The 21,961-nt window shown below is 39.9% G+C and overlaps 1 protein-coding gene across 20 annotated transcripts in view; it reads right to left on the bottom strand.

Moving 5' to 3' along the window:
• Window positions 1-21,961, bottom strand: part of FOXP2 (forkhead box P2) — a 350,478-nt gene that overhangs the window by 46,892 nt on the left and 281,625 nt on the right. For 14 of the 20 annotated variants that reach the window (XR_014555348.1, XR_014555349.1, XR_014555350.1 and 11 more), the window contains 5 exons: window positions 19,123-19,260; window positions 17,724-17,927; window positions 15,410-15,569; window positions 10,356-10,569; window positions 7,784-7,888 (listed from right to left, as the gene is read on the bottom strand). Coding sequence is in view for 16 of the 20 variants with exons in the window: in XM_083699205.1 (XP_083555331.1) it covers window positions 7,784-7,888; window positions 10,356-10,569; window positions 15,410-15,569; window positions 17,724-17,927; window positions 19,123-19,260 (821 nt within the window). In the remaining 4 variants the exon portion in view is untranslated. Of the gene's footprint in view, window positions 1-260; window positions 318-7,783; window positions 7,889-10,355; window positions 10,570-15,409; window positions 15,570-17,723; window positions 17,928-19,122; window positions 19,261-21,961 lie in introns of all 20 variants that reach the window. The other 6 variants (XM_083699199.1, XM_083699201.1, XM_083699191.1 and 3 more) reach the window with 2 other exon arrangements.

Raw genomic sequence — 21,961 nt, 5'->3', positions numbered from 1 at the left:
CTTGCAGCATGTATGCTTTGGCTTTTCGTCTTGCAAGGTCCCTGGTCAAACTGTTTCTTCAAGTTTCCGTAGCGCTTAAAGCAGCGATTTGGAAATACTGAAACTAGTAGCCAGCAGATCAACGAGCTCTGCTACCGTCAATGTGAATAAGTGTTGGTGCACTTGTCATGGACTCCTGTTGGACAGTGCCCATTTTGAGGAATACTCTCTCCCCTCCCATGTTTGGAGCAGTTTTGTTTTAGAGAGGGTTGGTTTTTTACCTTGGATTTACGAACATGAAAGGATGGGTCTTTATCCACATATTCACACAGGTAGTCCTTTAAAAAGAAAAAAGAGCAGTATGCTACCTCTCCCTCTCAGAAATACCTCACCATTCAAGAACATTTCTCTTTCTCTTTCTTAGAACCCCTTAGGAATGAATGTGAGTAGCCCAGAATATGCTTGCAATCATTTTCACTAGTCTGTTGCATTGCATGGAACATGGAGAAGAAGCTGAAGTCAGGAATTAAGAAACAAACAAACACCCCCCCGTACCGCCCTGGAGTGAGGCTCCCACAGTTCTAATATGACTACACTATTTCTGGGGGAAGAAGGCACTCCCACGGTTATTGTGAAATGATTGTCCTGTACACAGCCCGGTAATGACAACTAGAAATAGAATAACAATACCTGATGAATGCATTTCTACTTCAGACACTACTGGAAAAGCATGCTCTAAGACTCTAATCCAATGATGTGCGCACAGAACCCTATTTAAAAAGCTAAAACCACACTAAGTGGGTTTTGGGATATAAAAGGGGTAGTGAAACTGCCTTGGTTGGTGTAACACTTGACTACACGGACAGGCAGCAGCTCTCTACATTTTCAGACAGGGTGGGGCTTTCCCACCCCTACCTGGAGATTCCAAAGAATGAATTTGGGGCATCCTGTATACAAAGCATATGAGAAGGGGACTGAACACAGCACTACCACCTTCGCCTCTTTAATCCCAGGGATCTTGGCTTTTAAATAAGGGTTCCATATGCAGAGTACCAGCTTGTGGATTAGAGATGGAAAGTGCATGTGAAGCTTCCAGTCCAGTGGTGTGATTTACACATAAAGAAACCGACATCTGCATACATTGTGATCTAGCTGGATCGGGGCAAAAATGTGTTTAGATTTTTCGTTCCAATTCATCTCTGTATATTTAAAGAACTAAAAACCAGCAAAATGTTTGCATTTATGTGCTCAAGTCTCAGAGACCTATTCAATTTATCTGTGCTGCTTTTATTAGGCTAGCGACTGTAGACTACAATAATAGTCAATGAGGTTTCGTCTTGATTGAATTTTTCAGCGGAACACAAAAGAACCTTGCCATTAAAATAGTCCTTTATTCTCCTGTATGAAGGCGAAAGGTTTTTAAAGTGTTGTGATGTTCAGTAATGAGCTTCTATCTAAATTATCATTGGTGACAAACTCACAAAGCACTTTGAGGACACATAGTTATGAAATGCCAGAGCTGCCACTTTCTTTCCTGTAATTATAGGCTAGCTTGCAGCCCTTCAATGATCATTTATAGAACAGCCTCCAGTGGATTACTGAGAACTTGAAAAACACATACATACCTCTGCCACATCTCTCTTCTCCTTTCCTTGCTATTGTTTACCAGTGATATGTAAAATAATGGGGCCTATTCATTTCCCCGTCTTAATTATGCCAATCAAAGTACAGAAATAGTGCTGGATATAAACACAATGCAAGGGGACTAAATAAATAGGCTAGAAATTAACATTAAATTACGAATTCATGTATTTATTACTATTTTACACTCAAATTATTCTCTTTTATGCTTTTTACAACCATCTCAGGTACATATTGCTGTTCAAAAATTCTCTATGATTTATAAATCAAGAATGAGATAATACTGAAAAATGAGAGGATTGGTGGATTTTCTCAGTCAGTGCCTAATTGCTGTTTCAAAATGCATATGCAAAGGGACATTTCATTAATCATTTAATCATGTCCCTTGCAGGAAGTTGGAACTAATGTTGCAAATACCCTTTTCATATGAATGCTCCATAATACTATCTTATGCATTTGATATATTGCATATGTCATAAATTATAGCTGCTTCAAAAAGAACCAAGTGGGTTGTTATCCCTGAAGATGCTTGTTACAAAACCTTTATTAAGTTTTTTCCCCCCACTCTGACTTATTGCTGGTTCTTTTTCACAGCTTCATTCTAGCCCCCAATAATGCTCTTTCTGATGGCAAAGGTCTGTAAATTACCCATGCAATCACCAACACCATTTCACAGACCTGTTCTACTTCTACTGGTCTGCTAACAAGGCGATTACACACAAATTACTGAATGCCTATGAAATATTTAAATGCATTCTACTCTACTATGCATTAATAAGAGCAAAGCAAGCGCTGGAATTCTGGTGAGCCTCAGTCCCTAATGTCCCCTAATGAGCCTCTTACTGTGACTGCAGTTCAAACAGAGAGGTGAGGGGAAAATGCAAAGGGTGCCTTCAGAAAGGCAGCACTGAACAAACATTGTGTGAGCCAGTTCTAATTTATGGGTCACTTTATAGGTATATTGATTTTTGTTTTCAAAATGGAATAAATGATGTGGTCGACTGATGTTCTTTCAAAACTGCATGAATCTGTGTGCAGGCTTGCCAGACTTGCACATGGAAAAATATAAATATGCAGTCAAATTTCTAAGGAAACAATTAGGAAAAAAATTTTTTGATGGAGCCTGACCAAAAACAAAAATAGTATAAAAATGACCTGCTTCCATTTGTCTACTGATCTCCCATAGGTTTTAGGGAATAACACAGTATGTGCCAGCTTACCCTGAAATAGTACAAACTATTAAATGAATTTTGACATTAGAATCTTGAATTCATTGCAAATTATCTGATTTCTGAAGAGAAAAACGGGGGTCAACCTTTAAATCCTGAAGCGTCAGAGACGGTTTTAGCAACGTGTTTCACTTGCCCATCAGTAGTGTATGATTTATTTTGCACTGAGCTTTAATGTTTAAACACTGACAGGAGTTTAAATACAAAATGTATTTGTGTGTGTGCCACTATTCAATGCATGTCACTATTCATTTAGCAGATTGTGTCAGATGGCTTCGTTCTGAAGGATGATGGCACTGTCACCCCAAGAAACAACATCCTGACAAGTTCAAATAATGCCTTTTTGAGGTCATAACTTTGGAAGCAGGCAGCCTAGTCAAAGCCAAAGCCAAAGCTAATCTACACAAGATGTGAGTAAGGGTATAGCAACAATCTATTTCAAACTTTCTCTCTCTCTGGATTAAAAGAAAAGCACATATGAAGTTTGATACCTAATTAAATTATATTAGTCTTTCTGTTGCATTGAGCTGCCCCCTTTGAGGGTCTTGTTGGTAAACTGCCCTGTCTTCTTCTGTAGCATTCTTTCCACCCTTCCCTTTACTCAAAACTAACAATTCTGTCTCTATAGAGGAAAACATTGCCTGTCTTTGTACGGTAGATCATGTTTTGTTTCACTGGCGTCTGCTGCATGCAGGTTAAAGTACGCTTGTCTGCTGGCTGGAATGCTATAGTGTAAACCTTTTGATTTAAAGCTCTAGAAGTCAAATCCATCTACACTCAAACTGACTTAGGACCAATGGAATGATAATTAGTTTTGCAGACAAAATACACCAAAGTTTTGTCATATGTTATTACGCTCTGACATTTATAAGACAGTAATGAAGAACTACTATTAAATGCTTTTAGTGATCTTTGGGGCTCCTTGCCTGGCAACCGGCAAAATGGTTAGCTTCTGTCAACACCTGTTTTATAGTAAAATTCCAAACAAATTCTTAAACATTTTTGGCAGTCTTTTAATCACTTTTCTTCATTGCTCAGTATTCTGCTCAATAATTGTTCTCTCTGCAGTTGGGCAATAATATTTTCTGACCTGACTTTAAAATTTGATGCTTTTCTCTGCCAGAAAGAATTAATTTTACAGAATTGCTTTTGTTCAGTGGATCAGATGCACATGAGTAACTGTAATTTTACACGACTTCATCAAGGCTGAAAATCACCCCAAAACTTCTCAAGGCTGGGAATATCCATCCAAGCTTCATGATATCAAAAGTATGGAACTGTATGGCAGTGTGTCTGTCTGATATGACATTATGTGGAAAGACAGCTATGCTTGTTTGAAAATAACAGGCGAGTAATATTAATCTCATTAATCTTTTCGATTGTATGCAAGGTGGAATTTTCAAAATTCTAAACATCTCAGCGCAGAGAAGTATAATTTATATTTATCATCAACATACTGACTTCTGGAGGGACAAAAACGAAGGTATAAAAAAACCTTTCATGGCTATAAGTCATATTCTGTAAATTATTCTTCACTTCACTCCAAATCCTTTCTATTATTAAAAAAATGAAGCAAAGCCACTGTGTTTTCTGTCTTAATCCTCCTCCTCAAATGCCTCAGCACAGCTGATTATTATTATTATTGTAAGAGAAAGGAAAAAAAGATGAAGCACGAAGGCATCAACTTAAACTGGTTTCTGAACACAAGTTAGAGTTCACCTTATATATCAGAGACCACTTCAAATTTGTCACAAGAATACTGCAGAAATAGACACACAACTAGATTTGGGTAGCATTCCTTATGAATATTTTATTTCAGTACAGTATACTTGCATTAGCTCTATTAACAAGTACCACACTGTTCCAAGTCAGAACCTACAGCATTCTTACACAGATTAGACTAAGAGCAAGGTCTCGAAAACTACTGCCATTAGTTCTGTCATCCCCTATAAAGTTAATGGATTGGAAAAAAAATAGTCATTCTTTGGGTCTAAAAGTTGAAGTTGAATTGAAATAAAAGGTTTTTAATTGAAATGGGGCTTTGCAGTGTGAGCACAGAAGAATACTAAGGGGGCTAAAGGCAAAGGGATTCAGACTTTAAGACTACCGCAACACAGTATTTCAAATGAAAGAAGCTGAAGTTTACATCTCTGTGACTTTGTATTTCTGTCTAAAAGACGTGTACAACAATAGTCTCAAGTGGCATTTCTGTTGGGTGTAGAGCAAATGTCATGGCTTCTGGGTGGTATATAGTGCATGAGGTGTGGGTAACTGCCCCCTGGCTTTGCAGCCCAAAGCAGCTCCCAGTAGGGCTGGGTGATATATCAATGTATCATCCAAAACCAGTTTTAAGTCCATCTCGTTATATCGGTTTCATAATTTTTCACCTGGCAATATATCACGAATCATGATGTGTGTTAGGGCTGGGCAATATACTGTCCAAAGCCAGTTTGAAGTCCATAATTTTTGACCTGGCAATATAACACAAATCATGGTGTGTGTTTGTGTGCGTTATGCAAAAATCACAATGTGGAAAAACCCGTGAAGCCAGTCAGTGCCTCTACAACGTTCCATCCTTATTTCAGACATTGTGATATATAGTGATGTTTAGCTGGTGATCTATTGCAATGTTGAAAACCAGGAATTGCCCTAGCTCCCAGTTACAGGGACATTATCAAACAGGTGGTATGGAAGGGCGCATATGGGAAAGGGAAGCACATTTGATAGGCTTAGGCTACAGGACAGAATCTGGAGCCTCTTGGCCTGACCCAAGAATATTCAGGATGTTCCCTTGAATGGGTCACACAGTTTAGAAAAATTGGGAACGATGATATATATAGAAGAACTACATTACTGTTAATCAAAGTGTTTCCAGGGACTGTGCATTATAAAACCAGGGACCTACAAAACAATGTGAAAGCAGTGAGAGAAACATTAACATCACTAGACTCTGGAAAGATGGAAGTATTTATAAAAATTAGTTTTGCTTGGAGAGCTAAAGGCTGCAGCTAAGTTGGCTAGAACTCTTGGTATCAATTATGCCTAGAACAATATATGCAGTATGTAGGTTATTTTCGCATGGAATAATTTCTAGCAGCTTATATAAATCCCACACGCAAACAGTAACCTCTTTAATCTACAAACAGAAATAGTACAGATCAAGTGTATTCTTCTAAAATTGGGCAAAAATCTGTAAAAATACTCTTTAAAGTACACCTAAAACCTATTCTCCACAAAAAAGTAAAATGAAGTAGGAAAGCAAACATAATCTACTCTGAAATAGATGAGTATATATATTCAATGTAAGCATTCAGATACAAAAAAAAATATAGTTTTCTTATAAAGACATGTGGTGCATCTTTGCCTTGTTGTGAAGCTGCTGTTTCCACATAGTCTGGTTCTATACCATTTGTAAACAGGCCTTTCTGATGTTTCTACCAACATCCTGGCAACAAAGCAGCACAATTTCAAATGAGCTAATTAACTTAATTGTTGATGAAGCATGAAGCAGTTCATTCACCCTGTTAGCTGCACCATGACAACATAAGAGCCTCAGCTTGTGAAGTTACTCATCTATATAAACCTATCTATAACGTTCCATTAGAACTCTTTGTACACTAAAGCCCTGTGCACCTCTCCTACGAGAGATTACGCCGTTTGGGCTCAGCCCCTCTCAAGTCCTCGCGGAATGAAAATGCTACAAAATTGCCATAAACTTGGTTTATGATAAAACAAAGAAATTCCTTCCAGTAGCACCTTAAAGACCAACTAAGTTAGTTCTTGGTATGAGCTTTCGTGTGCATGCACACTTCTTCTTCAGATTGGTTTATGATACTCACTGTAATAACTGGATACTTTTTAATTTTAAGGTGCCACGCTCCACTTTTTCACAGTTAATTTTGCAAGTGTTGCACAGATATTGGCTGCATTCTGAATTAAACATGCCAGAAGATGGAGAGGATTTTTCACCTTTCTAAGTAGCGGCAAGCCTTCACACTTTGCCACATGGTAAGGCGCTCATTTAGACTTCAGTGTGGCATGGGGAAGCTGTGTAATGTGGACTTTTTAAACAAACAAGAAACAAACCACTGCAACCTCTCTCACACACATTATGTGTGGTGAGGGTGGCTGCAGTGAAGGTCACAGGCTCTTGGTCTGCTTATACAGTTCTATGCCTGATCCAGGGACTCTTCTTGCTGTGACTCTTTTGTAAGCCAGACTGAAATTGATAAGCTTGATCATCTGCTGTTTTTACTGCTGGGTTGTTTTGTGTACTGAAATCCACCTTGAGTGTAATTTCCTTGTGGAAAAGCAGCATATAAATTGAAATCTAACTTTATCCAGTCTCCTCACTCCCACTCCTGTGTAAGTGGAGGTTTTACCGTGGGCTTAGCATTTGGAAAGATTTGCACGTGAACCTTTGCGGGAAGCCTGCTCCTTCTGGAGCTCCATGAGTGCACTGGAACCTCCAAAGAACTTTGGCTCAGAGCCCATGAATTGGTACTTGAGATGTGACCCTTTTGTAAGCTATACTGAAATCACCGAGTTCACTCAGGAATAAGTGCTCTCATGACTGCAAATTATTGCTACAAAAGGACAGGCTAAAGGTGCACATTTTTTTCTACAGATTACATGCCAGTACACACAGTTGCATGTATTTTTTTCTGTTCATTATTTTATCAAAAGGCACTTTATAGATGCTCTGAGGTTACATTTTGGCAAAGGGGTCAGGTAAGCATCATGCCACTAAAAAGCCCGAAGAAATGATTTAATGTGAAAGGAAAGGTAATGATTCTATCCTCTCCAGTTGGCTTGATCTGGTGTTTTGGCACATAAGCCATAAACATCCGATAACTTTACGGCTGAGTTTTACTGGATTATCTGTATACCTAATCAACTCTGTTTACTGCATCATAAAAAAAGCCCCAACTTACTTTAAAAATTGTCCAAAATCTTCACAAATACTTTCACATCCAGGCCACTTGCAAACTCCATGGCCATAGAGAGTATGAGAGGCTCCAGTCTCCTCGTGTGATGAGCTGTGGCAAAAGAACATGGCATCAAATTCATCTCAAAAGCCATAATAGTAGGAGGCTTCTAGTGCCTGTCAGGTTATGATCAGTGACAAACAGGTCAAAACAGGTCAATTCAGCTCAGAGCAGTCAGAAAAATCTAATCGTTCTGCTGAATAGTTCAACTGCCAAGGATAGATGATGTTCTAATTAGAGAAGGAATAGAGCCAAAGATGACGGTTAATAAAGGATGAAAAAAATGACTGTATGTTACAGTATGCTAATTTTGCCATATGACCTCAACTTAACATTCCTCCCCCCTCTAAATACACACATAAATAAATAAATAATCCAGAATGGATCAGTTCATCCTGAGAAGTATGTAAGATGGCCAACAGAGACTTACAAATGTTTCTGCATGTTTTTTCTTTACTTTTTACTCATAAAATCAATATACTGGGGTCTGCAGTCTTAACTAATGTTTTTATCCCAGGGCAGTGTTCTCACAAGTTGCTTGATGTTGTTTATCCAAACAACTATATGCTGGATTCAGTTTTTTTGGAGGGAGAAAGTCAGTTGCTTGGGTAATTGTCAGTGACAATTTCTTTTTTCCCTCCACAATGCTGCAGTTTGGCTCTCTGTTGCAGAAAAATCAACCACTGCCTTTGACGTATCATCAACTAGCAACCTTAATTGAAATGCCAAAATGAAAATTACCTCTGGATGTTATCATTTTAAAATAATGAAAGGTAATATTATGGAAGCTTAAAGAGAATGATAGATGCAACGCACAAATTATAATTACACCCTCTGCAAAAAAAAAAGTGTATGGGGGGAAGCTATAGCTCAGTGTAGAACATCTGCTTTGCATGTAGAAGGTCCCAGTTTCAATCCCTAGCATCCCCTGGGAGGGCAGGCAATGTCCTTTGTCTGCATGTCACTGCCACTCAGTGTAAACCAGTGTTTCCCAACTTGGGTCTCCAGCTGTTTTTTAACTACAATTCTCATCATCCTTGACCACTGGTCCTGCTAACTAGGAGTGATGAGAGTTGTAGTCCAAAAACAGCTGGAGACCCATGTTTGGGAAACACTGACAATACTGAGCTAGTTGGGCCAAAGGTCTATGCAAGGCAGCTCCCTTAGTTCCTAAACCATCTAAAAAAATCCTCTTTGATTGCCTATGGAATACAGTGGTACCTCTGGTTACGAACTTAATTCGTTCCGGAGGTCTGTTCTTAAGCTGAAACCGTTCTTATCATGAGGCAAGCTTTCACTAATGGCGCCTCCGGTGCCCGACTTCTGCTCGCATCCTGGGGCAAAGTTCACAACCAGAAGTAACTACTTCCGGGTTAGCGGAGTTTGTAACCCAAAGCATGCATAACCAGAGGTACTACTGTAGTTCTTATCTTCAACAATCTCTCAGTGTAACCACTTTTGCTCTGATGGGTTGGCTCAAAAGTAAGATGGCCTCCAATTTCTGATAAACTTCTTTACGACTGACAGTGCAATCTTCAGCAAGGTTAATCAGAAGAAAGTCCCACCGAGTTCAGTGGGACTCCCTAGCAAGCGTGCTTAGGATTGTAACTTAAATTCCACAGAAATGAATGAGACGTTTTGCTTAATTAAATTCAATGGATTGGAGAAATGGATTGGAGCATCCCCCATCAGAAGATGCTTCCTCAAGCAGAGTAGGTACCTCTGAATATAACTCAATGTCCACAAACTATTTATAGTCTGGAAATGAACAATGGCTGGCCATTTACCACCAACAGCACACCATTCTGTATTGGCACCAATCCACCAAATGCTAGGATTTCCACTGCTTTTAGTGTGGCTTGTACATACCTCTTAGACAAGCCTTGCCTACATGAAAAAAGAGCCAGTGTAGTATAGCAGTTGGATGGTTCAGGGAGACCAAGTTTCAATTCCACGTGCCATGAAGCTCATTGGATGAACTTGGTCCACACACTCAGCCTAAGCTACCCCACAGAGTTGCTGTCAGGATAAAATTGGGCATATGTGTGCTGGAAACCAGGATGCAGCCCTGAACTCCAGGGAGGAAAGGAGAGACAGAAATGTTGTAATAAAATAAGTAAGACTCCTGTATTCTATGGCAGACCAACACGGCTACCTATCTGTTCCTGTATTCTAGTTGGTGAAATCTACCTTCCGTGTTTGCCACTTAATATCTGCGATCCTATATGGACTTACCTCAGAGTAAGCTCCACGTAACTCAGTGGGACTTACTTCAGAGTAGAAATGCATGGGATTGCATAAGACAGTGTGCTACCCGGAAAATATTGTAGTCAATGTTCAGTAACAAATCTCCTAACTCTGGGACTGGGAAGTTTATGATTATTCTCTTTGTGGTTAATCAACAATTTCACTGAATCATACTCAAATCAACTCATCATGCTCAATACTGAAATTATTGTGTGAAGCATAACTATGAAGAAAGCACTTTCATGACAGAGGAAAAAGCAAATCTCATTACCTGTCTCGTCTTGCATTTAGAACTGATGACTGTCCATTCACTATGGAATGATGAGTTATTGGTGGCGATGCTTTGGAAGTGGTAGAGGAGGTAGTAGAAGAGGAATTGTTAGTAGTGAGGTCTAGCCCTCCATGCTTAATGCCATTGTCTTCCATACTGTGAACTCCAGTAACTTCTTTCCATAACTGCTGAATCTCAGCAGGACTTAAGCCAGCTATAAAATGAAAGAGAGCTCCAATAATATAGCAAAGCAAGAGGTTCATATAATGAGCTCAGTGTTATTAATGGATTAATGCCAACAATGAAGGTGATGCAGTTTTTCCAGCACAATCAACATATAGTAAAACACAATTTAATTTTACCTCTTATTGGCACACAGTAAATTTGGCTGCTTTTCCTTTTGGGGTTACCAACAGTCAATTAAGGGTCACCAGCTTACGTAATATGCCTTCTCTCAAAACATTTGTTCAAGGATCAAAGGGAACAAGGTACAACCAACAACTGGTAACTACTGTTTGAAAAAACAGGTATTAGGGTGGATGAGATGTTCATTGCCTGCAGAATCAATTTCTTGATTCCAAAACATGGCTAAATGCACCCAAAGTTCACAAAGTTATTTAAAAGCACTGCTTTACCAAAAACATAAGGGGAAGCAGAAAAAAATATATCGGGTTACAACAAAGATGGAAGTATTAATCAGCTCTTTACAGAAAAAAAATGTAACTCAGAGGAATAAACTCAAGCCATGTTAGATATGCATGGGATCCAAACCCAGGAGGGAATCTCAACTAACATCCTGCAAATAGCTCATGCAAATACATAGTCATATATTAGGTGCCCCTACTTAATTTCCAAATTGCAATAAGCAAATAATTTATGGAAGATAAACATTTGGAAAAAAAGGACAACGGTTCAAGAGCCCCAGCTCCAAATGCTCCATACCTATTCTTTTCAGACACTTGCGTTGGAACAATTTAAAAGCACTTTGCCACATTCCTTTATAAACCTTACAAGGAGGTGGGAGGTATGGAGTTAACAGAAGCTCACAGGAACAGGATCTTAAGTTGGTATAGCAGAATGCGCATCATCCCTTTGATCAAAGTAGATGCCATTATGAAGGAGAGATCTGATCAACTTTAAAAATAAATAAATCTGGCCATCTCCAAAAAAGGCTTGATGAAAAATTAAAATGCTGTGGTTCCTTGCAGCTTGGGCTAGATTACCAAGGGCAAAATATTTCATATCCATTATTAAGGTAGAAATTATTATTTTAATTGCTTTGGGAGGAAGAATTTTTTACTTATACTTAATTTCATGTCAATAGTGCTAAGTAAGGTCAAAGAATGTAAAAGTGATTTCTTTTAATCATTTCAGTAGATGTCATTAATCATGACTTTCCAACCAAAAACTATTGTCGAATTTTATTACTGTTCCCTCATATATAGCTTTGCAGGATTAGTTGCATCAGCAAGACACAAACTTTTTTTTTTTTTTTGCATACCATTGTAAACTAATTGCTACATTTTTTCCACAGGAATCTTAGGCTGAGTAGAGAACATAAATTTAAAGCACACATCCCCCAAATAATTCTGGGAACTGTCCTTTAATCCCCACATTTCCCAGCACCCTTAACAAACGATAGTTCCTAAGATTATATGGGGGAAGTCATGTGTTTTAAATTTATGGTGTGTATGCAGCCTACATACTAAGATGCAGATATATATGAAATAAATCTATAAATATGTTGAGTGGGGTTATTACGTTAACATTAATTCTATAAACACAAAATCTCTATGAACCATGGAATGGGTTTCATCCCCCAAAACAGATATACCTGCTGTCTCATTTACACATTTGTCATGGTTCCTATATTCACTAGTGCTTGGCAATATACTCATCTATTGTAGACCTCGCTTATCCATCTTCTATCCATCCTATAAGAACTACTTATCTAAGAACTGATGCCTGAGTTTACTTTATTCTTCTTCCCTCCTTGTTCCTTTTCTTTGTGTGAGATATATATATATATATATATATATATATAGCCTGTGGGCAGGGATTGTCTTGTCTGGTTCAGGTGCAAGGCACCAAAATTCTAAATAAATAAATAATTACACATGTGAGTTTGGCGCTCCAATGCCCAATTGTGCAGAAGTATACTTAATGGTATGTTGAAGCATGGTTCATGTCACTGAAGGTGCTTGAGGACTGAAGGGTCAAGATGCTTCCTTGGAAAGCATAAACAGATACACTGGTCATGGTAGCTTGTTCTCTCTCTCTCTCTCTCTCTCTCTCTCTCTCTCTCTCTCTCTCTCTCCCCCAGGCAATAAACCTGCCAATGGGTTTAAGAAGTATGTGAGCCACACCAGAAGAGGGTTTTTTTCCTCCTCTTTCTTTGTTGCACTTGGAAAAGCTCAAATAATTTTTCCTTACTTGGGAGGATCACTTTGAGAAGCCAGGAATTTAATGCAGAACAGGGTGCTCAACTTATAATAATGGTAGGTTAAATTGTTCAATACCTGTGGAAGCTGTTCGTTTAAAACATCAGAATCACACTAAACTCCAATTATAAAACACTGTATGATAAAATAATATTTAAGTAAGGATCTTCATGTGGAATTTAAACATCTGAACTATAAGGGGAGAAATTAACACTGAAAATATAGTGTTCCTTCCCATTGGATTATTGTTTGTGGGAAGTTTCAGACTATGATGTGTTCATTTAATCCTTCATCCTGGAACTGCTGAGATCAGAGGAATGCTCAGAAAAATAACACTTGAATAAAAGGATTGAATTTGCATGATTTAGTGCTATGTGGACACACCTCCACCAGTCTGAGCGAAGTGTTGGGACTGCACCCTCACCAGGAGGAGGACCTCTGTGAAATTTAATTTTGCTTTCAAATAATCATGGCTTAGCATTATGCACAAACAAGGGAACAAAGAATGGCTAGTTGCTGAACAAACCAATTTCAGACCATGGGTTATGAAGCTGACTTGCTCAACTAGATTTGACTCTGCTGCTGTGCCTCCTCTGCACACAGCTCCTGCTGCCTTGACACTCTCCCTTTAGGTAAGTGGCAGTGATGCACAGCACCGGGAAGGCAGGAGATCTGGGTGCGAGTGTGTGCACGTGCACTTGCACACCACCTCCACCTGAGAAGTGCACTCGTGAAGGAGAGAAACCACATTAGCTAGGTCTATTTTATTGCAGGCTGAGTTAAATGGGCACATGTCACTACAAACAGATGTGGTACTTTCCCTTTACAGGTGTGCTCACCCCATAACAGAACATGATCAAAGAAGGGTAAGCACAAACTAAAAATCAATGGCATCCTAATAGGGTTGCCAGCTGTCCTTTTTCCAGGACACGTCCTCTTTTTCAGGGGTAAAATTTGAGACAGATTGCCTTGATTTGCTTTGAATGGCCATCATAGTGTCCTCTTTTTTGCTCTTCAAAATATGGCAACCCTAAATTATCATGTTAATATTTTAGCGTAAAGCTGTCTTGGCATTTTGAAGCTTGCCCACTTTCCTTGATTAAATTGTGTAGGGCAGGGGTTGCCAATGTGGTGTCCTCCAGATGTTGGTGGACACTAGCTGGGGCAAAGGAGAGTTGTAGTCCAACATCTGGAGGACACCACTTGGGCTTCCCCTTCCTACAGGGGCTATGAGAAGTTTCAGAGTTAGATATGGAGAGCCTGCTGGATCAGACCAAAGGCCCATCTAGTTCAGCACTCTGGTCTCACAGTGGTCAATCAAATGCCCATGGGGAAGCCCATAAGCAGAACCTGGGTGCAACAGCACTCTCTCCATCTGTGATTCCCAGCAAGCCATCTTACTTCCAATAGTGGAGGAAGAACACAGACAATGTACCCAGTAGCCACTGATCACTGTATCCTCCATGAATTTGTCTAATCCCTTTTCAAAGCCACTCCAAGTTGGTGACCACCACTCGTCATCTTGTGGAAGCAAACTGCACAGTTTAACTTTACAATGTGCAAGGAGGTAATTTCTTCCTGAAACATTCAGCTTCACTGGATGTGCACAAGTTACAGCATTTTGAGAGGAAGAAAAACTTTTATGTATTCACTTTCTCCACAGATGCATAATTCATATACCTTTATCATGTTCCCTTCTTACTTTACTTTTCCCCAACCTAAAACACCCAAAATCTTTCCTCACAAAGAAGTTGTTCCAATCCCTTGATCATTTTCTGAACTTATTTCACCTGCACACTATCCTGTTTGAGGTAATGAGACCAGAACTGTACACAATATTCCAAGTGTGGTTATATAATGGCATTATATTGACAGTTTTATTTCAAACCCTTTCCTAATGATCCACAGCATGGCGTTCACCATTTTTTCAGCTGCTGCACATTGGGGTGACGACTCCATTGAACTATACACTACAACCAAATTTCTCATTCCTGGTCAGATACCACTAATCCAGACCCCATGGACATATATGTGAAATTTAGATTTAGATTTGTTTGTTCCAATGTGTATCACTTACACTGAATTGCATTTGCCATTTTACTGCCCATTCACCCAGTTTGGAGAGATACTTTTGGAGCTTGTCACAATGCCTCCTTTTTAAAATCACTCTGAACAATTTGCTATCATCAGCAAATTGGCTACGTCACTGTTTCCCTGTAACTACATCATTCATGAACTAATTGAACAGCACAGCAAACAGGCAAAAGGAAAACGAGGAAGGAAAACCTGCTCTCTGTTCCAATATCTGAATTTGTGGTGTGTATAGCAAGGTTTGGGTACTAATTCTTTGTCTATAATGAGTACAGCTTTTACAGGAAAAAAACCTTCTTCCTTGAAAGTTTTATGATTTAAAACCTAAAGCCTTATGATTTAAAACCTAAAATCCCCCAATGTCACCCAGATGGGGACTCAAATGAAAGAAATATTTTTGTTTTGAAAAAAAATGGTTTAATAACAAAGAATGGAAAATCTGGAGCACAGGTCATGCTAGGGTGGAATAACAAGAAGAAGATGTGAGCTGGAAATAAGTTGTGTCATATGTTGCTTATGTACCTTGTGGCAGAGACTGGACAGGAAGAGCAGACTGGCCAGGTGGAATGGAAATGAGTCCCTGACGCTGAAGATTCAGCAGATGTTGCTGCTGCTGAAGTTGTTGCATCTGGAGGAGCTGTTGCTGGAAGACAAGCTGCTGGGCTGCCAACTGCTGCTGCTGCTGCTGCAGAAAACCCCAAAACAAACGGAACAGAGAGTAAAGATTGCAATGAAGGCTGTAAAGCAAGGCAGTGTCAGCTCATTTCCCCCTTTCGTTTCTGTTATTAAATAATAACGCTATTTACAGAAACAGGATCTGATTATTTTTATTATTTAACAAAGGGATTTGTTTTTATTAAAAGTGATTGGGTTATTAATAAAAAAAGAGAGAGGTAACAATATGCTATTTTTCAGCAAAGGGTCAGAAGAAGGCAGGCAACAGCTGTTCTAAAGGGGAGCTGGGTTTTTTTGTGGGGGGGAATGTTCACTTCATGATAGATGATAACAAATTTATCTTGCTGAAAGTGTAACTCTTTACAACTGTCTGTGATTCAAAGGCACTCTTGTTTTTCCAACTGAATAAGTATGATCCGCAGTGGCCCATAAATGAAGTCTCCAGTGATCTATTAGTAAACTGGGATGTAGCCTTCATTTTACTGGCCTGTTGGCTCCTTTGCAGCTCTTGCTGGAATACATTAAACAAAACAAAAAAAAAACCCACAAAAAACCCTGGCATTATACTCAAGGCAAAGAAGCGGCCTATTATAAGGGAAAGCATAACTTCCAATTTTGTGAGGCATTACAAGACAAACTGGAGTTCTTCAGGCTCAGGAGGGTATGAGGATGTAGTCACACTTCAGAGAAAGACAAGCTGCTGTGGAAGACCTTTCCTTTTCTCAGTTTGGGGAAAAGAGAAACTTCTGATGCGCTCACTGGAAAACAGACTGCATAATGGAGCAAGTCATGTGGATTGCCCAGAGCCTCGAGAGAAATAAGGGAGCAATTTCTATTCCATAGTTGATGGCTGTCTGAAATTCTATTCACAAATCCAAACAGAAACAAAGCCTCGGGAGGTCAGAATGGTTTCCCGCACGTTTGCATAATGGGCAGCTACAAGACAACGTCTACGATACCTGCTGATCAATTTAACTACTTCACATGTTTTGTTTGTATTATGTTTATAGTTGATGCAGTTTGCTGACAAGTGCAAGCTAGGCCTGAGAAGCCGGCTTGTCAGGTTGATTTATGAGCATATCAAACTGTAACTTTCGGCTCACCACTCCAAACATACAGTAGCAGTTCATTAATCAGGGTCTGTGACTTCAAAATCTGTGACCAGTTTCCCCCCACTTTTCCTCCTCTGCCTGCCTCCCTGTTATCCTTTTCTAAATAATGGACTAAATTTGTGTGATCTTTGTCCTGTGTCCTGAAGAAAAGAAGGGTTCTGGCATCAGTTTATGATGCTTTACGTATTCCAAAAACTGGGACTTTGCTCATTAGATCATCACACAAATATTCATGGGATTAAGGGACAACAGAACTGGATGGTAATCCTCAGGTCCCATACTTATGAACAAGAGAAGTTGTGCCATTTTACTTTTATTACAGTTACTCTCAAGAGTGGTCATGCAATACAAAAATGTCTATGCCTGTACTGATCCCACAGAAAGATAAGAGAACTGGTGAGATTCTATCCTTTGTTGGAGCAGCCCTTACTTTAAGGAAACGCAAAAGTTCAAATTATACAGAATCCTTCCTCAGGCAGAACGATTATTCAGAGCACTCAGTATGGGTTATTTTGCCTGATGAAGAATGCAGCTCTCAAGCTTGTATAATACTTCAACTATTTATCGGTGGGTGTCTGTGTGTTTTGGCATGTGTTTTAAAACCTTCTCACCTGTCCCATGGGCCATTTCACAAGCTCAATTTTGTTTCCATGCAATGCTCTCCAAGCTCATTTTTATACTGATAATGTATTATATAAACCAGAATCTCCATAGATACAGCTTCCTCTACCAGGTGGCGATTTCTGCATGTACAACAGCGCTTGCTCCCCACCCCTAGAACTTCTGCCATTACTGGAATCAACCTTAGAAGAAGAGGCTGTTTCTATGTAGAACTTGGTGCATATGAGTCGTTCTCTGTCTGAAGATGTCCTTGGCGAGCATCATGTGGGGGCAGAATTGACCATGTGGACTGGCCCTGAGCTGTTTCTACACCAACCACTTCTCAGACAGAAGATCTTTAAAAATAAAACAAAACAAGGAACTCTAGCTCTTTTTGTCCTCTACTTGGTCACCAGCAATGATTTATCAGTTAACTTTTTACGTTCTACCTCTTTTGCTTGCTTTCCTGGGTGTTGCTGCTGTTGCTGCTGCTGTTGTTGCTGCTGTTGCTGTTGTTGCTGTTGCTGTTGTTGTTGTTGCTGCTGCTGCTGCTGTTGTTGCTGCTGCTGCTGTTGTTGTTGCTGCTGCTGCTGCTGCAAAAGCTGAAGATGTAACTGCTCTTGCTGTTTCTTGTAAAACTCTTGAAGTTGTTGCTGAATAAATCATTTTGACTTTAATAAACAAAGGCAAAGTTTCAAGTATTATAAATCTCCTAAACTCTTCTAGATTGGCATGTGGTAGGATAGTCATTAGGATGCACCTCAGAATAAAAATGTAGTTTGAAGAGACAGATCTACATACATTTTTTTCCAAGGCAGCTCTGAAATTTTCCATTGCAGATTCCAAAATATCCTAAACAAAAGGGCACAGAAAATCTGTATTCCAAAAAGCATACAGCAGAGCCCAACTAACTCCCCAAATTATCACACTTAAACGCAACACCCATTCAACTTCAAAAAAAGCCTCAAGTAGAAAACCTACCACTTGTAAATATTCAAAAGTTTCTGCAAGGCCAAACAAAATGCCCTATTCCTCAGAGATGCTAAGGTGGAGAGTTAATTAATCTACCACCTGGTTCAGCAGGATGCCAGATTTACAGTTGCAGACATTTGAAAATTACAGTTTGTCTGTAATTTCCATGATGCTACATATCAAGTGTTTAAACATACTAAGAATGAAGACATTATTTTCTTCATCATAATTATGTTAAATTAGCATATGCCCCCAAACTTAGGCAAAATTATAATGCACACTATAATAATGTGTGATTAATGACACTGCCTTTGTTCTAGGAATGAGAGGCTTAAAGAATTATTGACTCACATTTCAGATTTTGGGCTTTAGGAAGAGCAACCTACTTCTGCCTTTCCAGTCGCTACAGAGGCAGGTTTTATTTGAAAGAACTTTCAAATAAAATTACATTCTCTCTGATAAAAATGCTGGTAAATTTAATTTCTTAAAGCTGCTTCCCACTTATATGACTAAAGGGAGAACTAAAGTGTTATGAATTTTAAAGCAATAATTATCTCAAGGTCTATTTACACTTCCTTCGACAAACTACAACTCAAAATGTGCCTAAATGCTTGAACATTTAAATATTGATTTGTTCCCTATTCACACTGCACTTGCCATTCCTGTTATCTGATGTGCAGCATTTAAAGCAGAAAAACTAACTTTTTCCTACTGCAGTTTTGAGGGATGAGAGTGTTGCACATTTATTTATGCCATGGGCATACAAGTACCAAAAAAGAAAAAATATTGTTGAGTACATAAGCCACATATAACATTCTTCATGCTTGTGAATGTGCCTGAGCTATGCTAACTGTTCCAACGAGCACCCAACATTACCTGCTGTAACATAACTGCTTGCTGCTGCTGGAGAAGTGCTTGAAGTTGCTGTGGAGACAAAACTTGTTGCTGGAGAATTTGCTGCATTTGCTGAGGGGTGATCACCTGGGGAGTCATCATGGCCACTGACACAGGCACCTAAGGAGACAAAAATTGCAAATATATTGAAGTTCACATCTGCAATACTTTTAAAAACTTTTTGTGCTGAAGTTGGCCTATTTGCTTGCTCTAATTTGAGAAAGCAGCAGCTGTCCTATACCTTCAACAGAAAAATGTGTGGGGTACACAGATGTAGGGATGCTTGAGGAATTAGATTTCTATGTCTAGTCTAGGCAAACTGGCCTAGACACATCAGATTTTATCAGGCTCAAAAGTTTATAATTCACACGTCTTGTAAACTGCTGCTATATATTTCTAAGATGACTAGTATAAATGGCGCATTTAAAAATAGATAACCACGTGTTAGGGTTCTCAACATCTTACTACAACAATAAATGGATAAAGAACCCAGGCAATTTCTCAAGGTATAAAAACAAACAGGTAAAATTCTGCTGCAAGTGATCTTTTGGTCAATACATATACTGTGGTACCTCGAGTTACATACACTTCAGGTTACATACGCTTCAGGTTACAGACTCCACTAACCCAGAACTTCAGGTTAAGAACTTTGCATCAGGATGAGAACAGAAATTGTGCTCCGGCAGCGTGGCAGCAGCAGGAGGCCCCATTAGCTAAAGTGGTGCTTCAGGTTAAGAACAGTTTCAGGTTAAGAACGGACCTCTGGAACGAATTAAGTACTTAACCCGAGGTACCACTGTAAATGTCTTTTTTAGAGAAATGGCATGAATCTGAAACAGGATTCTAACAAGGAACACAGAGTTGGAGGTGATTTAGAGCTGCATCAAACTAAATCACATTCAGAGTAGAACCATTGAAATTAATGGACTAAAATTAGTCTCAACTAACCTAATCCATTTATCGCAGTACATGTACTCTGATGATTATTTAGTGGAATTTGAAGAAATAAATGGGGACAGCTTCAGGAGGTGTTATGGAATGCATGAAATTAAGTCAAGGTCCACTTGTGGCCCACAGGTTCACCACCTGTAAGTTATGGGAACATGGTTTAGGGGTGGGGAAGTCTTTGTATAAGGCGTATGAGGTGGACTGGTACTGGATAACTTAGTTAGTTACAGCATGGTGCTGATAACACCAAGGTTGCAGGTTCAATCCCCATATGGGACAGCTGCATATTCCTGCATTGCAGGGGGTTGGACTGGATGATCCTCAGGGTCCCTTCCAACTCTATGATCCTATGACTTCGGCCCCACTGTCAGATCAAACCTTGGTGAATGTGTCCCTGCTTCCTGAAGTCTTGCACTGTCACCAGTAGTGGCTCGTGAGAGTGGTGTTGAAGGCAGTGGTACCCTCCTGGCAGCAGCACTGTGCTCGTGGGGACGAGGATGCAGTGGGATGGCAGCAGCAAGTTCATGGGAGCTTCAGACAGTGACAGTCCTACAGGTGCCTACACCCTTGTGGGGCCACTGCCAAGCCATAGCAGCCCTGGCCTCACACCTCCCCAACGAGCACAGCACTGTCACTGGAGCACCCTACTGCCTCTGCTTGCCTCACATCACCACGGTTACTCATTTGTATGCCGAGTTCCTAACTCTGCTTGTCCACAGCCATTCTTGACCATTCCTTTCTAGGCATGTTTCACACAACCATCAGTGCCCCACAAGCCTAGATGTTTGCTCCCCTGTTTCCTGCTCTCTGAGCTCTCGTGATATTGACCAGCAATTATTAGAAGTACATTTGATGCTACACTGCTGCTGAGTGTTCCCCGAGTGCAGCAGAGCTGGCCAAGGGCCAGATCACAGGCGTGTAGTTAGTTTTGCCTGGGATGAGCATCTGTCAGCTGCTCCACAACCTTTAGAGCAGCAAGAAATGTGCCCAAAATAGTTTGCAGCAGAGGAATGAAAGGAAAGTGGAGGCAGGGGTAAACAAGGAAGCAACACACAATTCATGCTCGTGAGGCAAGGTGAAGATGTTGCCTTAGGTCGATCTGGCCTCCTTTGCCACCACCTGCTGCAGCTGCCTCCATGTCCAGCCACCTCTTCTGTGCATGCCCACTGCTACCAAGGAGTTAGCCAGGTGCAGAAGAGGACGTGACAAAGAAGGCAGTATTTTCTGCTTTGCCTGGAGCAGCAAAATGTTCTGGGCCAACTATGACACAATTGTCACATGGTTTTCCACTGAGTGCTCAATTTGTACTTCATAGTGAGTGGGGGGCAATCTGCACTGGGATCCTGGCACGGGGGTAGGGAGATTTAGGCTTTTACCCCTGCAGCACACCTGATCTACAATTTGTGGAGGGGGCCCACGCCCACAGACACCCATCACCCTGCTCATGCACACTGCACATACAGCCCCCACAATCTCGATCTGGATGGAGCTTCTTCACAACCACTCTGTCAGTCAAACAGATGGACATATTGGGTTTTGAGGTATTATGCATGACTTTTTGGGTGCTGGGGTGTGTGTGTGAAAATTTTCCCAATGATAGAACTGCTGCATGCATTCCCATTTTGAATGAATGTACAGTAACCATAATTCAACAACTTCCAAATTCTACATAATTCAAAAAAACTCAACCATAACATATTTGTTAAATTTTCTTTCACAAATTATTATTTATCATTATTATAATGTGCAGGAGCAGCTCTCAAGAAGCGATATAGACCGGCAGGAAATCATGTTAGGCTTGATGCAATTTTTTTTAAATGCAGAGTATAGACATGTTTGCAAAGCACCGAATGAAAAAAAAAATCTATCTACA

The sequence above is a fragment of the Podarcis gaigeae genome, assembly GCF_964106915.1.
Source record: "Podarcis gaigeae genome assembly, chromosome: 10".
Taxonomy (NCBI): Eukaryota; Metazoa; Chordata; class Lepidosauria; order Squamata; family Lacertidae; genus Podarcis; species Podarcis gaigeae.
This window is presented reverse-complemented; position numbering and strand designations above follow the sequence as displayed.